This window comes from Strix aluco, chromosome Z (genome assembly GCF_031877795.1).
Source record: "Strix aluco isolate bStrAlu1 chromosome Z, bStrAlu1.hap1, whole genome shotgun sequence".
Taxonomy (NCBI): Eukaryota; Metazoa; Chordata; class Aves; order Strigiformes; family Strigidae; genus Strix; species Strix aluco.
In genome coordinates this window covers 80,575,806-80,592,492 of record NC_133971.1, presented here as the reverse complement: position 1 = coordinate 80,592,492, position 16,687 = coordinate 80,575,806, and the positions used below count along the sequence as shown (strand labels likewise).

At 38.3% G+C, this 16,687-nt stretch overlaps 1 protein-coding gene across 2 annotated transcripts in view; it reads right to left on the bottom strand.

Annotated features, from left to right (window-relative positions):
• PARP8 (poly(ADP-ribose) polymerase family member 8) overlaps positions 1 to 16,687 on the bottom strand; it is a 125,640-nt gene that overhangs the window by 53,551 nt on the left and 55,402 nt on the right. For both annotated transcript variants that reach the window (XM_074812588.1, XM_074812587.1), the window contains exons 3-7: positions 16,357 to 16,394; positions 10,146 to 10,235; positions 8,794 to 8,864; positions 6,275 to 6,352; positions 1,680 to 1,774 (exon numbers count right to left, since the gene is read on the bottom strand). In XM_074812588.1, the coding sequence (XP_074668689.1) occupies positions 1,680 to 1,774; positions 6,275 to 6,352; positions 8,794 to 8,864; positions 10,146 to 10,235; positions 16,357 to 16,394 (372 nt within the window). The remainder of the gene's footprint in view (positions 1 to 1,679; positions 1,775 to 6,274; positions 6,353 to 8,793; positions 8,865 to 10,145; positions 10,236 to 16,356; positions 16,395 to 16,687) is intronic.

The window sequence follows — 16,687 nt, the reverse complement described above, 5'->3', positions numbered from 1 at the left end:
CAATGCATATGCAATATAGATACTGAAGAGTTTGGATCAGTTGGTCCAGAGGTCTTTCTCACAGCTTTGGTGGACAGATTTCAAACAGCAGTGGTGAAAAGCACGCAGGTATAGGCATTTCACTTTTATATGTACAGTTGACTCTGTGACAGCAAGAGACTACTAAAAGAGGGTCAGCTGTCTAGGAAATATGCATCTTAGTGTGTGTCACTGTCAGACAAACTTCTCTCTCGACAGAGAAGTGGAGCTGCAGGAGAGGGATGAAACCGAATGCTTGGTGCTGTGTTTCTCATTTCAAAGAATTTATAAGTATTTTCAAATGCAACAGAGTGGAAGAAGCATTAAAGTTTTCCACATGCCAAGAGCAGCCACAGATGCCAATTTCTACTACAGTGAGCTCAAGGAGATTACAATGCTTCCAATGAAACAGTTGATTCAATTAATTAGATGCATTAAAGTTTCTGAAAGGTTACACATCATGTTTCAATTTTAGGAGCCTGAGGGAGCCTATTATCAAGGTATGCTCAATTTCAGTTATCAGTTTGGCAACTAAACATTTATCTCATTAATTTCCTAAATCCATATACAACTATTTGGATTTCAATTCCCCAGGTTCTCGAAATGTAATGAAATTTCCACTTAATTTGAAAAGGTATAGTACACCATAGTTGTAGACATGCTCTCTCTTCTTAGACAAATATAACAGAGCTTATTGTGTAGAGGTTAACGGAAATTGTTATGTGCAATATATGTATGCCTAAGGTTATTATCTTCTCTGTATTTTATTACTTGTTTTTGTATGACAACTTTGGTATTTTCTTTGTAACACATCTGACAGGTCTGTTACATTTTGCCCACCTGTTGTTTTTATGAAATTATTAAGATTACATAGACGGAAAACGAAGTTATAAAAGACCTAAAGTGTACTAAAAGTATCATACAGCTATGCCCTATGGAGGAATTATGCACGCTTATATACACCCAACAGAATTTTTGTGTAATTACTCTTTGCAATCCACCTCTGACTGAGGTTCTACTTCCCTGCGTAGGATACTTTAGATTCCCACAATTAGAAAGCCTTCCTAAAGTCTAATAAAATTCTTGCTTGTTGCTAACACAGCTAGTTTCTTATTGTCTCTCTCATGATGACAATAGAGAACATTTGATCATTCCTCCAATCTGCACAGCTTTTTTTGGAAGAACTGTTGTATGTCTTCTCGTTCTCTTTTTTCCAGACTAGACAAAACCAATTCCTTCAATCTTTCCCAATGGAAAACGTTTACTAGATCTCTTATCATTCCTCTTGTTCACCTCCAGGGCAAGTGACAGAGTATGATAGAAAAGGAGTTTAACAAGGGTTTAAGAGTAATGCTGAGTAGTAATTTTCAATAAAATACATCAGCCTGATCAAACACTGGATGAACTGCAAAAGACAATGATGTTTTAGAGCTGGCTTTCAGGGCTTGTTCTCGGCACTGCCAGTTGTATGAGTACTCAACCACAAAAGAAGAAAAAACAAAACCAGCATTACTGCTAGCCAGCAGTGCTCCTTCTTTTTGCCACACAATATGCAGTAATCACCAGAAGAGACTCGTGCTTTGGTAGTCAGGGAAGGTCCACAAGGAACTCAATCTCCAAAACGTTAAAGGTTCCACAATACCAAAAGGTCAATGACATACCTGAGAGATACTGCATTAGGTCCATAGATCTCTCTCACTGCTGTCAAATCAGCCTCCAGCTGTGGGTGCTTGTGAAGTTCTCCATCATAGCTAACCTACCGAGGGAAAAAAATATCCTAGGAGTTCTTATTTATTTCATTACTGGCACCTGATCTAGGCTCTTGAAAGTTCCTCCTGCAAAACGTGCTGCATAGATTCCTTAATGCCACGCTCAGAAAGGACACTGTGTTGATAAGCTGAAGCACTCAGGTGGTCTAGCTCTGCTAAGCAAAGAGATTTATTTGCAAAGCAGGCACTTCTGCATCAAAATTTTTTGAGGAACCCTCTCCTGTTTGTGGGAAGAGAAGTTGCAAAGAGTCACCCCTCTGTCCTGTCTTGTCCTGGGGTTTGTTCTGGGACACTTGGGCATTTTAAGACTGTTAAGCAGGAGAACCACATCTCCCCAGTCATAACATCCCAGTCCAACCACTACAGGACAAAGGGTTTCTCCCTCTTGCTTGTTGTTACACTTTCATATATATTACACACAGAATGGCTTGGACTCAACAAGCAAAGCATGAAAACTATTCTATATGTCAAGTGTCTCAGCATCTAAATGACATTTTCAGTCTACCCACTGGCTGTATTCTATCCACTAGTGCAATTATATCAGATGAAAAAAAAATTAAATATTAAAGAACATGTTCCCATTTTAAGTATTTTACCAGAGAAGGTGTAAAGAAATAATTATTCAGACATCAACCCCATTTTTTCAAACTCTACATGAAATATGGAAAAAGTTATGTTAGTGCTTACAATACAATGCAGAACTTGTGAGCTGGTTTGGTCTGTCTGTATGAAGTCAAAATAATTAATATCCTCCTATCTTCTACAAGAAGCGAAATACCTCTTTAGGCTTGTAAAAATCTATTCACGGTCTATTACTACCTTCTCATTAAGCAATATGCTCCTGATTGTGTGAACTTAATTCTACTCCTTTACAATAATTCCATGAAAGTCAGTGAACTCCCTAGATTTGGACAGATTCAGAAATGAGAGTAGGATTTGGCTTGTACCTTTGACAAATTCAGAGAGCAAAGCACAAGAGTGTAATTTATCCCTTTAGACACATGTATATATCTCCTTATACAGGAATTCCTGCAGAGAATTCTTGCTATTGCAGAAATGTATCTATGGTTTGTACATCCAAATCTGTAGGAGACCAGCGCTGTGACACTTTCAGCTCTGATATCTAGAGATGTACTTTTCAAGCTAATTATATAAATTTCAATAGAATTAAAATAATAATAATCTGATCAATTTTTACATGTGAAAATCAGCAAAGAATAATCTGATTAGACTTAGAATTCTTCAAATACAAGGCACAGAATTCATGAGCATAGCATGGGCATGTGTTTATCAGAGATATCAAAGATTTTCATGATCAGAAAGGTATAAGCCAAATATCCCTCCCTTGTTTGGGCAGGCATATCAGGACAATTTTCCAAGTAGAAGAGCATGGGAAGAAAACCTTTATTATAATTTTTTTTTTCACTTTAGGTAGGAGCAAACCAATCCTTTTTACATGCTCATTACTCAAAGATTAATTCTTTAATGATGCATAAATAATTGCTGTCCTGCTTCCAAAAAGAGGACAGCAATCATTTCACAAATCGTAGCCTGGTGTACTCGCCACCTTTGTCGGTCCTAAACCACATTTTTTTAGCCAGTCTTATGTATCAAAAATAGTTAAATCCAAAAGGAACACTATGCAGAACACTGAAATGCTCAACCTAATGCTTTCTGCAATTTATTTTCTGACAGTTAAGAGGTTATGAACTCAAAAAGAAAACAAACCAGTGTTTTGGCAAATTGTAAGAGCACAGTATGGTATTTTCCACTCCTGAATTAGTGCCACACACATACTGATGTATGCAGAGGAGACTGTCAGAGTTTTGTATATCTGCATTTGTGAGTATGTCCTGTAACTGAAGCACAAGAGAGAGGGAGAGAGAGCACCAAAGGCAGTGGTATTACTGTTTCAATCTCCTGCTCTCATTTGCAAATGTAGAAGATAAAGATTCAAAGCAAGAATTAACCAAGAGTCCCAGAGAAAGTGAATAGAAAAGCTAAAAAATCTGATAACTTTGCTGTGTCTGAAAGGTCTGTGTTTAGAAAGTCTCAGTTTTTAATCTGAGACCTGATTCAGATTATTTTGTCCCACATAATGACAAAAGGTTGCATTTTTAAAGGAGATTAAGTGATTTACAAACCTAAATCCCATTGAAAATCAATAGGGCTTAGGCTTTTGAATCACTTAGCTACTTTGAAGTATTTATCCATTAAATCCTTAGGCAGGATTACAAGCAGGTGCCTAGGAAGTGGATACAAACATTTTATTTATGACCAAAAGGTCATATCTTGTTTTCACTGCCCACCAATTGCCATTTACCATCTCCCATGATATTTGTTTCATCATCAGATGCTCTCTTGTCTTTCCAGCTGTAATTACTTAGAAATGTTAAGATTTATCCACCTTTTCCAACCGTATTGGCACACAATTACACTGGCATCTTTTCTCTCTAGTTGTTGAAGTCATTTTTTTTGTCCCATTTCTCTGTGGGCACAGGACACATTTGTCTCAAATGAAGCAGCTTGCCTTGCTTGTTCCCCACATATAGAGTCAATTATTTTGTCTTCCCAATACACCTGGTGCTCACCAGGTAGTAACTCCTACAACCACTTTATTTGAAAAAGGACTATTCTTTATCTCTTGATGAGCTTTGCTCATTACCTGATTTGCTATTTATTTTCTGAGTCACCAATATTTTCTTTAATTGTACAGATCTTCTTAAGAATTTTGTCTTTTTGACCATGAAATCTTAAATTAAAAATTTCCTTTTTTCTCTCATTACATATACTTTCTATGATGTCTTTGTTTACTCTCCTTATTTTGCTTTTTGAATATTCTACACTCAAGACATTCACAATCATCTGATATTTTATTTTTATTGCTGACCTAATTATATTTTTTTGCCAGTTATAATTCCTTCAATTAAATGTATTACCTTAAAAAAATGACAATGCAATATAATGTAGTTTCCACTTCAAATATAAGGCAACTAAATTCTAACCAGTACTGCCTACTACACAGCTTTTTTACACCTTGCAAAATGATGTGGTGCTCTCTGTGTTCATATCTCATAGGCAGCATTAATAATTACTCATTCATTTGAACACTGGCAGGCATCCTTTACCAAACATACTAGCACTGATTCAAGAAATAAGCACTCCCAGCTGTTTGCTGCCTTTTTCTTCATGTTGAGGTTACTGCCCTTTCTGAGGGTTGAAAAATGGAGCCAGTACACACAACTTATCACTACAGGGCAAAACCAGATTTTTCCTCTCAGGCAGATTAAAATAAGGCATCGCTCTTTGCACTGAAGAATCTGTACACAGTCCTGCCCAGTGCTCTGTGGGGCTGTAGGAGTTGGCGTCCCTAAAGGGAGGCAATTCCTGCAGTCATTTCTAAAGTGAACATGAGTCAATACACCATGTCAGTTATTTCTGACACTGAAAATACATTCTTTCAATTCCAGTTTCAATATCAGTTTTAATAGCTTTTTGGGGTGTGCTTTTTTTTAGAGTAAAGCACCTCAACATGTATTTTGTGTTCAAATCCCACCACGCTGTTGGCTCTGCAAGATAAGAGGCTCAACGATGTCCTTCTCATCAGCATCCCACACTCTCTGCACCGACCCAACCGGCTGGCACTGCTGGCATGCTCCTGCAGCCTTGGCTCTGCACCCAGGGCACGGATGGCTTCAGCCTCAAGGCTGAGGCAGGGACAACTTTCATAAACAGGAACTGTAATACGTTAAAACGTCCATCGAAATAAACAGCTTTAATAACATAAGTGAGGAATGATTCCTTTGGGGCAATAGACTAAAAGATAAGAAAAATCTGAACAAAGAGACTAGTAGCGTGAAGTGCTCTATTGACATTGCAAAAGGAAAGGAGATTAAGAGATTTTATTTCCCAATATATAAGAGAATGTAATAATAACTAATTCTGCTGAGGGAAACGCACAGAGCAGTACATTCATCTAAAAATATGCAGCATTTTTCAAGGCAAGTTTAACTGTAATGCTCAGAAAAAGAATGGACTATTGCCTAGATCAAAAGTGTGTTGTAATAACCATTTTTACCATTAAATTGCAGTGGTCTTGACTTTACAAAATGTTAGTCCTCCAGAAGGAAACAGATTTGGATCCAGCCTGACTTCCCATATGTTTCAATAATGGAATAAGCTTTAAAGCATGAATATCTATTTCCTGGAAGTAAGCAACTGGCTTCTATTTTCAAACTTCTGAAAAGTACTTGCTTCTTCTATTCTTACAGCTTTGCAAATGTAAACATACTAATTATTTTAAATTTGATATAATTACACAGTATAACATATTCAATATTTCCACTATAAAATACTATGTATATATACACATAACATTCTGATGTTGAATAAATATAAGAAATTACTGTCATAAATTTATAATGGAATGAATAACAGAAGCTTTCAAATATGAATTTCTTGAAATTTGTGCAAAAATTTCCTGTTACCTGTCCGCCATAATAAAATTCCTCAGAATCATTATCTCCTTCAGAGTCTTCTTCAACTGTGCTGTTGTGCCGTGACTCCTTAATGGAAAAGCAGAGTTAACAGTGATACAAATGATATGCTGTCTTGCATTTATAGTTCTATTTATAACTACAGGAATTTTGCTTTTACAAATAAGCTCATAGCACCCTTTATTAAGAGATTTTTTGCTACTATTTTTCCAGAAAAGTATTAAGGGCCTGTTTTAAGAATAGTGAAATATCAGACAAAGCAAGCACCTACTAATTGGGTACATAAAAACACCCTGAATATATGTTGAAGAGAGAATACTTTGTCTGGCTACAGACACAGTGGGCTATTTAAAGGAACTGAGGAATTCAGCAGACTATGTGGGGATACTTCACTCTGTGCTTCTGCTAAACAAATAGTAATTTACCTGCCAAGACAGGTTCTGGACTTAATTAATTTGGTGTTTCAGTGACCTAATAAAATTTTAATTTACTTTATTCTGGTAAATCAATTCCAATAATTTAAGGAAATAATTCAAGTTCGAGCATGGGATCTCTTAACTTCCTTTCTGTGAAAAACTGACATGTTGCTGCTTAATTATTATTTTTAACAGAAGTTCCAGCCTGTTGCCAGAAAAGTTCAAACTCAATTTTCTTACTAGCTCCATTCTGAGACTTTGAAAATTAAGGATTAGAAAGTAATATGCTTGCCCAAGTAAAACCTGCTCTAAATAGGCTGCTCTGTGAATAATTGCACTCAAGTAAATAGAACTGATCCTGGTACAGACTGCAACTCAGCATGAGCTGAAGTGTTATATTCTGCTTCCCACCAATGGAACCTTTACTTATAATTATGTAATTGCTTGACAATATTAATTCTTGTTTCCCACAATCCATGTGTTATTACCAGGTCCTATGTTGACAAGGATCCCCCAAAGAACACCTGCTAAAATCATAATTTTTCACTTCAACCTGAACATGATGTACTTATTGCTTATTTTGTATTTATGTCTGGCACAGAACTGCCACAATGGAATAGAAATCAGATATATGAATCAAAGAATAGAAGTTACCCCTAAATCCCATATATTCAAAAATGTCAAATATAACCTTAGCACCAATTTCTATGGTCAGACATTCTAATCGCATTTCCCTACCTTTGCCTCTAAATTTCTGCTCTATTCGTATACATATGACAAAAACTGTATTTCAGCCAATTTCACAGCAATTTTCTCCAAGGCATAAAAATAATTTCTGCTTCTATTTCACTGAAAAGAAACAAAGTGACTTTAGTCTTCTTTGGTTTAGAATAACCTTAGCTCACGGGGAAGTCTGTGTTAAAACAGAATTCAACTGAATAAAAATTCAACACAAACCAAAGAGAAACGAAATTCTCACATTAGAATAGTGACAAACCCATACTATCCTAATCAAGCTTCTGTCTAGCCAACAGATATGGTCAGTGTTAGGATTTCTTTTTCAGTAATTTCATATTTAAACACCTCGTTCAACTAAAAACAAAATAAAAGCTCAAATTCTGTCCCATAAAAGCTAACTGTATCTCAGGCTTTTAATCAAATTGGTAAATTCTTCCTGCACTTGGATTTTTCTAATGTTTACTGAACAAATGAGGCAGTAGAAGCAAAGTATTTCCAGCACAGCTTTTGATATCTAATCAGGTTTCATCTGTTAAAAAAACCCAGCCATACACACTAGCTTATCTGGGCATGCTTATCTCCCCTTTCCAGGATCAAATACAGATTGGAGCCTAAAAAGCAGTCATCAAGAAATTCAGCAACCACCCTTACCAAAGATAGTGTTTAAGTCAAGCATCTGAACTCCTGATACAATGCTCAACTTCTTGCTTGAGGTAGGAGCCTATGTGGTATCTTCTTTGTACCCATAAGACTGCCAAGCACTGTAGACTTCACATTCGTGCCACTTCTTTCTTGAGTTAATGTCTCAGTGAAACTGGTCAGGGACCCATGCCAGAGGCACAGCACAGATACGACCGTAACTGGAAGGCCTTAATACTCCAGACACTATTTATGGTGATTAGAGTCATGCAGAAGTCTAAAGCCTCCAGTGGCGCTGTTGTAGGCCACACAAAGAAGCAGTGAGCTGATAAATGGGATGTGGTCCTATGTGCAAGAGTAGGTTAAATGGTAATAGCGTCATAACCTACTTCTCCAGGAGAGTTGTATTTTGGGGGCAGACAGAGTCTATACCACTGTTGAACAAAAAATTAAATAAACGTCAAAACCGAATTTCCTAGGATGGGAGCATCCCTATGCCAGCTAAGTGATTCACTGGTTAATCCACACATGAAACCCAGAGAACTACAATTATCATCTAAAACGTGTAAATGTGTACAGTTCGCACAAGCACACTTTTGATAGGAAATCTATGGTAAACATTCATATTTTATTATTTTCTGTTGTTTCTTAAAATAACTTCCGTTAAAATAGGCATACAGAAGAATACATACTTCTCAATACAAAAGAAATACATACTTCTCCATTTTCCCTTTGTAGTTTTGATTTTATGGATAAGCAGTAGTTGACATCACTGGTTTTTCTTAATTCTTAAAAGAAAAGGGAAAATAGGGAACATCTGTGAAAAATGTGAAATAATTTTGCATATGCAGACTTGAAATACTTAAGGAACAAAAAGTTACAGATATGTAAAGCATCTAAGAGTTTACGATACAACAGTCTAAAATTAAAAAGCTCCTACGTCTCAGAAGATTCATATTTTTAACTATGAAATGAAACTCAGATGGTCCACCTAGGAGATTTGTTCTTCCCAATCTGTGATTTACAATTTAGTGTCATTCATTACTTTTGTATACCTTATAAAAGAATGAAAAATCAAAACCCCTTAGCAAAATTAAATCAGATCATCTTCTATACAAAACATAGGTTTTAATTCTATTTTAGATGACAGGCTTTATTTCTTTTTAAATTATAGAAATATTTGCAAGTAAAATTTATCTTAACTTCTGACTATAATGGCCAGTTTTTGTTTGGGTGCCACTGCACTGACTTCAGTAAAATTATTCTTGATTTACATTGGTATAAATGAAATCAGAGACTGAAGATCATATTGGTTTTTCAGTGGAATTCAAACTGATTCTGTGTTATGCAAAAAAAGCCCTAAAGCAATGTAATAATAATAAAAAGACTGCAAAGTCAAGTGTTCCTATCTGAAGAACTGCCAGAATTAAGACTGCTCTATGCAGTTTCTCTTGCAGCCTGAAATCATCAGGGAATTTGTCTGCTAAAATCTAAAAAGTCTCTACAGAGTATGCACAAATCTTTATTATATATTTTATAAATGTGCCTCTATGTCTGAAAAGCATACCCTTTCATGTATCAAATACTTTTTGAAAGTATGGAAATAATTTCAAATGAGAGGTTCCCAAAATCACTGGGAAAAAATCTGATTTAGTGAAACAGCTGAATCCTTTTGTTCGTCGTTTCCTGAAATAATTCATCAGAGGCAATGGTAGTTATAGACTGTTTCATTCGCAGTGGTGAAGATTTGGTGCAATTTTAAGCCAGTGAGCATAAAAACTTAAAATTGGGAAGTATTAAGCACCTCTAACTGTATTCAAGGAGACTTGCTTTAGCACAGACTGCAAGACATTAAAAGAATAAAATACATTCTGCCTAGACAATCATGGTGATCCCCAAAAGAAATATTTTAATTTCGTCTATTCTGAAATGTAGGACAGTTTACTACAGCACAACTGTGAGAAACTGTATAGCTGCACACATTAACATATCTCCGCTTAAGTGAAGGCAACATCTTGTCTTTCCTTACAAAATATGAACGTGATACAACACTTGGGACATAAGATTACCTGTAGCGATTTGGTGGAAAATTACTGGAATCGGCTCTGTCGTAACTAACACATCTTCATCATTATCAGAACTGGAAACATAAGTGTTATCTACGAAAGAAGAACACCTTGCATGGTGAAGCCCAGTTGTGCTCTGTCAGTTTTTTCCCATGTTGCCCATCCCACCCTTGCACCATAATGAACCACTCCCCAGATGGCTAGGGAAGCCGAGCATTATCATCTTCGTGGTGCATTTTTTTTTCTCTTGAGATTGCTACAAAAAGAAAAATACCAAAAGGATGGAAGAGTCAGACGTAAATTTTATACAAGCAAACCCCTGGAGTCTGATGTCATGGCTTTTGTGAACCACACCAAGTGCTGCTCTGAACCATCCCACAAGGCTTATGGGGGTTTGAACCAACCTCTTCCAAAACGATGATTTGTTCTATGCTTTTTGTTATGCCTGACACTAAAACTCTGCTCTGCAGAGTGAAGGCTGCATTCAGAGCTGGGTGTTAATAGTCTGTTATGCAAAATACCTGTGCCTCATTTTGCCTAGTCACATAAAGGTTGTTTGAAGTATCTTCTAATCAGTGGATAACCTTTCTTGTGCCTGATTCAGGAAAAAAAAAATTCCTCCCACGTAACAAAAGTGTTAGGTATGGATATGAGTATGGAAAGTCTATCCCAAATTTTCTTACAAAATGTAGGGATTAGGCTGAGGGGTGTTGTTTTTTTGGTCTGATCTCTTTTTTTTGGCTTTCTAACTATATGTTTAGGAACAATACAAGGAACAGCAAGTTTTTATGTAGTATCTGCAGAAGCTAATTTTGCCTGAATTGCTGAACTGCCTATGAAAGTAATAATATTTTGTTTTCTACTGATCTGGGATGAATTAAAACTTATGTTCTAGAGGAGAAAGGCTGACAACTAAGATAATCACAGATAAAGAGACAAATAAAAGAATTGAAACAAGTACTTGATTTATCATAATTCTGAACACTCTGGACTTACATCAGCAAGTGTGTGAACTCACATGTAATTTTAAGCATACTGCTGCAATCTCAAACCCTTTGACCACAGTGCTTCCAGTGAAATGTTAAAAGATGTTAATATTAATTGAGCAGTAAATTCTGTAACATTATCCTTTTGTATTACAGAGATTCTTAGCAGCCTGTATCAAGATGAAGCCCTGGTGCTGTCATCACTTTCTCGTACAGGTGCGTCACGCTGCCTTTGCAAACTCGCAGCTGCACTGCTGAACACAGGCAGACGCGTGGGGCTTTCCCAGCCTGATGCCTGTGAAAACAGCCTTTCTGCCACATTCACACGTATCTACCAAGTCTGACACTATCCCACACCTTTGCCTGCTTCCATTCCTGCGCTGTCCCACGAAGTAATCTGAGCGATCTGCACTCAGCTCAACATACATACATTGCACGCAGGCAATTGCTGCAGGAGGCTGACACCACTTTTCCCTGGGCACTGCACTCCAGTGGGCACAGCAACCAGCTCAGTCTGTGTCTGCTGGGCTATGCGCTTGGCACAGGCATGTGTTTTAGAGCCACAGCATCGTGCGAATAAAACAGGGTCCCTTCAGCCATCTGCCAGCATTCACTCCTTCTCCCACTTCTGTCTGTCGGCAGGACAGGCTGTGAGCTATGCCTCCAGCACAGCTGCATCGCACTCTCTCCACAAACCCCTGCCTGGCTTCTGTTTGCATGCTCCACCTTGCTGTCATCATTTCAGTGTCAGCCAGCTGGATGGCTCTGGGCATACACAACACAGGCCCATTCCTTTACCAGGTTTGGGAGTGCGACTTACTGCTATAGAGTCAAATGAGCTGGAATAACAAGAGGCCAGCATTTGGCTGTAAATATACCTAACACCATATATATGGATGGCAGAAAGGAAATACACGTGCTACAACTTACTGCTGTATGAAAAATTAGGAAAAACAACAGTATGTGCTGTACAGAATAGACAATTACCAAGATATACATATATGGAAAAAAGGACTGCTCAGTTACAGGTTTTATAGATTTTAATTATATTTTTATGTCCATTGTCATTCTTTCTTGGCAGCTGGATAGTATGATTTTCCCTGCCAAATTTTTGTTTTCCTTTTCTATCTGGCAGTCATTAGGGTTTTTTTCTTTCCTTCCATCAGTCTAATGAAACCTGAAATTAAGATACTGGTTTTGGTTTGCTTTCTTCAGCATCCACTTTCTAACACACTACACCCAGGAACACCTCTCCTCTTAAGTGGAGGACCTAGAGCCTGGGCTCAGTGGAGGGATGCAGCAAACTACTTGTTGCCAAACTGGTTCTCTCCATCTCTGCTGCAATCTAATGAGGTCTAAGATAGGGATGTTTTGTTAACACGTGTGTAGCCCACAAATCACTAGGATAAACAGCAGTTCTACAAGTTTATGGCAGCCAACATGTATCACTCTGAACATATATCCATTAGCAAAATGCTTCCTGCTGTAATGGTTCTCACAGGAGTCATGATCCACTCATATTAATGGGACTTTAGTCTACTCATTGACGTTATATTCTGTAACTGCTCCTTAGGAGCATTATTTTCCCCAGTTGTGTCAATGTTATGAGAAAATGGTTACAGGAATATTTTGCTGGAACTGTTATTACCTGCCTCTAAAATTTTCAGTGATATTTTCACAATTTCAGTGATGTATATATAACTTCGAGACATTACTGTCTCAACACTCTTCCTATTAAGTTGTTCGGTGTGCCTCTGTGAGCGTATTTTAGCTTTCACTCATAATTATGAAACTTTCAAATACCTTCCATTATTGAAATTTGTCATGTCATATTACAGTTCCCATAGGTATGATTTAATGCTCAGCTGTTTGTAATCTTCTGATGCTTTATGAAGCAATTTAGCAATAGCTACACACTGTTATCAGTGCCAAAGAAGTGGTGATGCTGCATACATAACAGCAATGCAGGCAACTAGAGTATACGCATTACCCAAAGCTCTTCTTACAGTATCTAAAATTTACTTGTGGTGGTATCACTTTTGGCTGAATGAACATCATTTGTATAGTAACTTAATCTCTTCTATTTTCATATATTTATTGCATGCACTTGCAATTTATTTTAACGGCTCACTGTCCAAATGCAGAGCGGTGCTGAGTGGTGTTCTTCTGGGTCTGGTGTTGACATTGGCGCTGTTTAACATCTTTGCTGGCAACATGGACAGTGGGATTGAGTTTGCTGATGACACCAAGCTGTGTGGTGCGGTCGACACTCTGGAGGGAGGGATGTGCCATCCAGAGAGACAAGTTTGAGGTGAGCCTGTGCAAACCTCATGAAGTTCAGCAAGGCCAAGTGCAAGGTCCTGAACATGGGTCAAGGCTATCCCAAGCACAAATACAGGCTGGGTGAAAAGTGGATTGAGAGCAGCCCTGCGAAGGACTTGGGGGTATTAGTGGATGGAAAACTAGGTATGAGCCAGCAGTGTGCGCTCACAGCCCAGAAAGCCAACCGTATCCTGGGCTACATCAAGAGAAGTGTGGCCAGCAGGTCGAGGGAGGTGATTGTCCCCCTTTACTCTGCTTTCGTGAGACACCACATGGAGTCCTGTGTCCAGCTCTGGGGCCACCAATATAAGAAGGACATGGACCTGCTCGAGCAGGTCCAGAGGAGGCCACAAAGATGATCAGGGGCCTGCAGCACCTTCCTCACAAGGACAGGCTCAGAGAGTTGGTAAGCCTGAAGAAGAAAAGGCTCCAGGGAGACCTTATAGGTCTGAGGAGAGACTTTTTACAAGGGAGTGTCATGACAGCATGAGGGGTAATGAAAGAGTATAACTGAAAGAGTGTAGTTTTAGGTTAGACATAAGGAAGAAATTCTTTACTGTGAGGGTGGTGAGACACTGGAAAAGGTTGCCCAGAGAAGTTCTAGATGCCCCGTCCCTGGAAGTGTTCAAGGCCAGGCTGGATGAGGCTTTGAGCAACCTGGGCTAGTGGAAGGTGTCCCCGCCCATGGCACGGGGCTTTAAACTAGATGATCTTTAAGGTCTCTCCCAACACAAACCATTCTATGATTCTATGATGATCAACTCTGACAGCCTTCTCCTGGATTTCCAAATTTGATCCACTGTGTATTACACACTCTTAATCTTCAGAGGATATAACTTCGGTATAGCTACACACTAACGGACTTAAACCTTGATCTGCAAAGATTTATCCTGTGAGAAATTTAGTTTGATGAGCATGTGCTGCTCTATCAACTAGCAAAAATACTTGAAGATCACTTTCCAGTTGAGGAGGACATCAGCACACAGCTTCCCAGACTTGACACCATTGCACCCTGACCCTGACATGTCCCTGAAATATCCCTTAAAATACCTGCTAGAGAAGAGAGCCACAGTTAGCAGTAAAGTTAAGTTAGAGATTTATGACAAAGAAGATACAAAGAATCTGGCTCACTAAGTCAAAATGAGTATTTTTAGGACCACAGCTGTAAAATGGCAAAGAGTCATTATCATTCCTAACACACTAAACACTTCTTCATCACAAAGCAAACATACATCCTGCAAAAGCTGGAGATATTAATAAAATCAGGTCTTCAAAAGCCTTGAAGGGTTAGATTTTAATCAGTAAACATATGCAGCTGGTTTACACCACCCCACCCCCACCTCCCAAGTTAGCTGCAGTGTAAAATATTCAAATTCTATCTGGCTTTAAAATATAGGGGATGATGGCAGAGAATATTACTAGGTTTTAGAGCCACCACAGTCACTCAGGCTTGTAGGCCATCAGGGCATGCTGCAAATAGCATTTGTAAGGGAAGTTGGAGGCCTGTCAGACAGAAGAGTTTGCCAGGAGATGAGATCTCATGTGCCGTGGGTGTAACTGCTGGTTCAGTGATTGCCACTTAGTTAGGGTTTCCAGAGATCAAGTTTTGCGATGTTTAATAAAGCAAACTGTTAATAATGTACAATGAAGATTTTGTTCAACTGTTTGTCCCTCTGTTCATTGTCAGGTCAATGGAGTAATCAGTAAATCAATTTATCACTGGTATGACTGCGTGTACTACGAATCTCAGTCTCTCCCCTTACTACATGTTAAAAAGACTATTATTAGTAGCAGTTTTCCCTCCAGTTTTTGCCGATAAAAAAAACATCTCTCATTAAGTTTGTTATTATTATTTCACATAATCCATTGTATTTAGCATCACTGTTGATGTCGATTTCTCACTATATCTGCTTCAAACACACTGGTGTTTTGGACAGACATAGTCTACTGCTTATAGTGAAGAAGATCAAAGCCTCACTTCTTCAGAGATTCTAAAAGAAACAAGAAGTATTTCTTTCAGAAATATCATAGAGATGTTATGGATAAAGACCAAAAAAGGCCAGAGGGTTGCATATCATTCATGGTACTTACACTATTACATAATCCCAGGTGCAAAATACACAATGTGGTGCAATCCAAGAGTAATACCATGTACCTTTACTTGCACAGTGCCTGTCTGCCCTCATCCTTGCTTCCCTCTCCTGCCTCTGCTAACCTCTGTGCCACGTGAAGTATCTGTGCAGTCTCTTTGGGAAGTAAATCAGGGAAATAAGCTTGCTGAAAACTAGCTTTTGCTCTTGCCTGGTTGTCTTGTATATGAGTAACTTCCCTCGTCTAAATTGGCCACACGGTTACACAAAAGCTTTTGCCAACCCAGTTCAGAGTGTGAAAGGGAGGCAGGACTGAGCAGCTGGGAACAGCTTTGCAAGCTTACATTATCAAAGACATACCCATACACAAACCCTTGGCTCCAAATGACCCTGAGAAGCATCAGTGCAAGTCCACAGGCTTAACTTGAAGAACGTGAGTATCTCATTAAGGTCTAATGCAGAAGTGCTTTGCTGGCCCCACACCAGACTGCTCAGCCTCTTGAAAGATCAAGCTTTATCTACCATGCCAAAGAGGAGTTGGGCACTTTCTCACTCCTATCACTGTTGGCTGCAGACACGGAAAGCATCACAAGCTCCAGTCTCTGTAAACCTGTGAAGCAGGTTTTCTCACCCTGACCTACCTGATAAATGAAGCCTGAAAAGGAGAAACGACTGTGAAAATAAACTAGCTCATGGAAAATGATTAGCACAAGGATGCACCTGAAAGACATCAACACCCTTTCAGACATTCTCATCTGAATATAGCAAATTGCGATAACATGCATATATGTCATGGACAGGAATGTTGCACTGTACCTGGGTAATCCTCAGAGACATGCACTGAATAGGATACACTGTAAAAAAGAAAAAAAAAAAAAGAAACAACGGAATTAATAACAACATTAACTGCTGGCATAACATTTTTTCCCTGATCCTGTATTTTTTTGTTTATTTATAGGTTTCTGACAGTTTCCAGGACAGAAGGTAATGGCTATTTCGATAGCTTTTGAAGCACTCAGCTAAAAAAAAAGCGCCATGCCCATTTTGAAAGCTCACTTTGCTAAACTGGCACATCCCGATTTCAATCTTCTTAAAAAGAGTATCAAGACTGTATTATATTCACTTTAGAGTAACATTTCACAATATC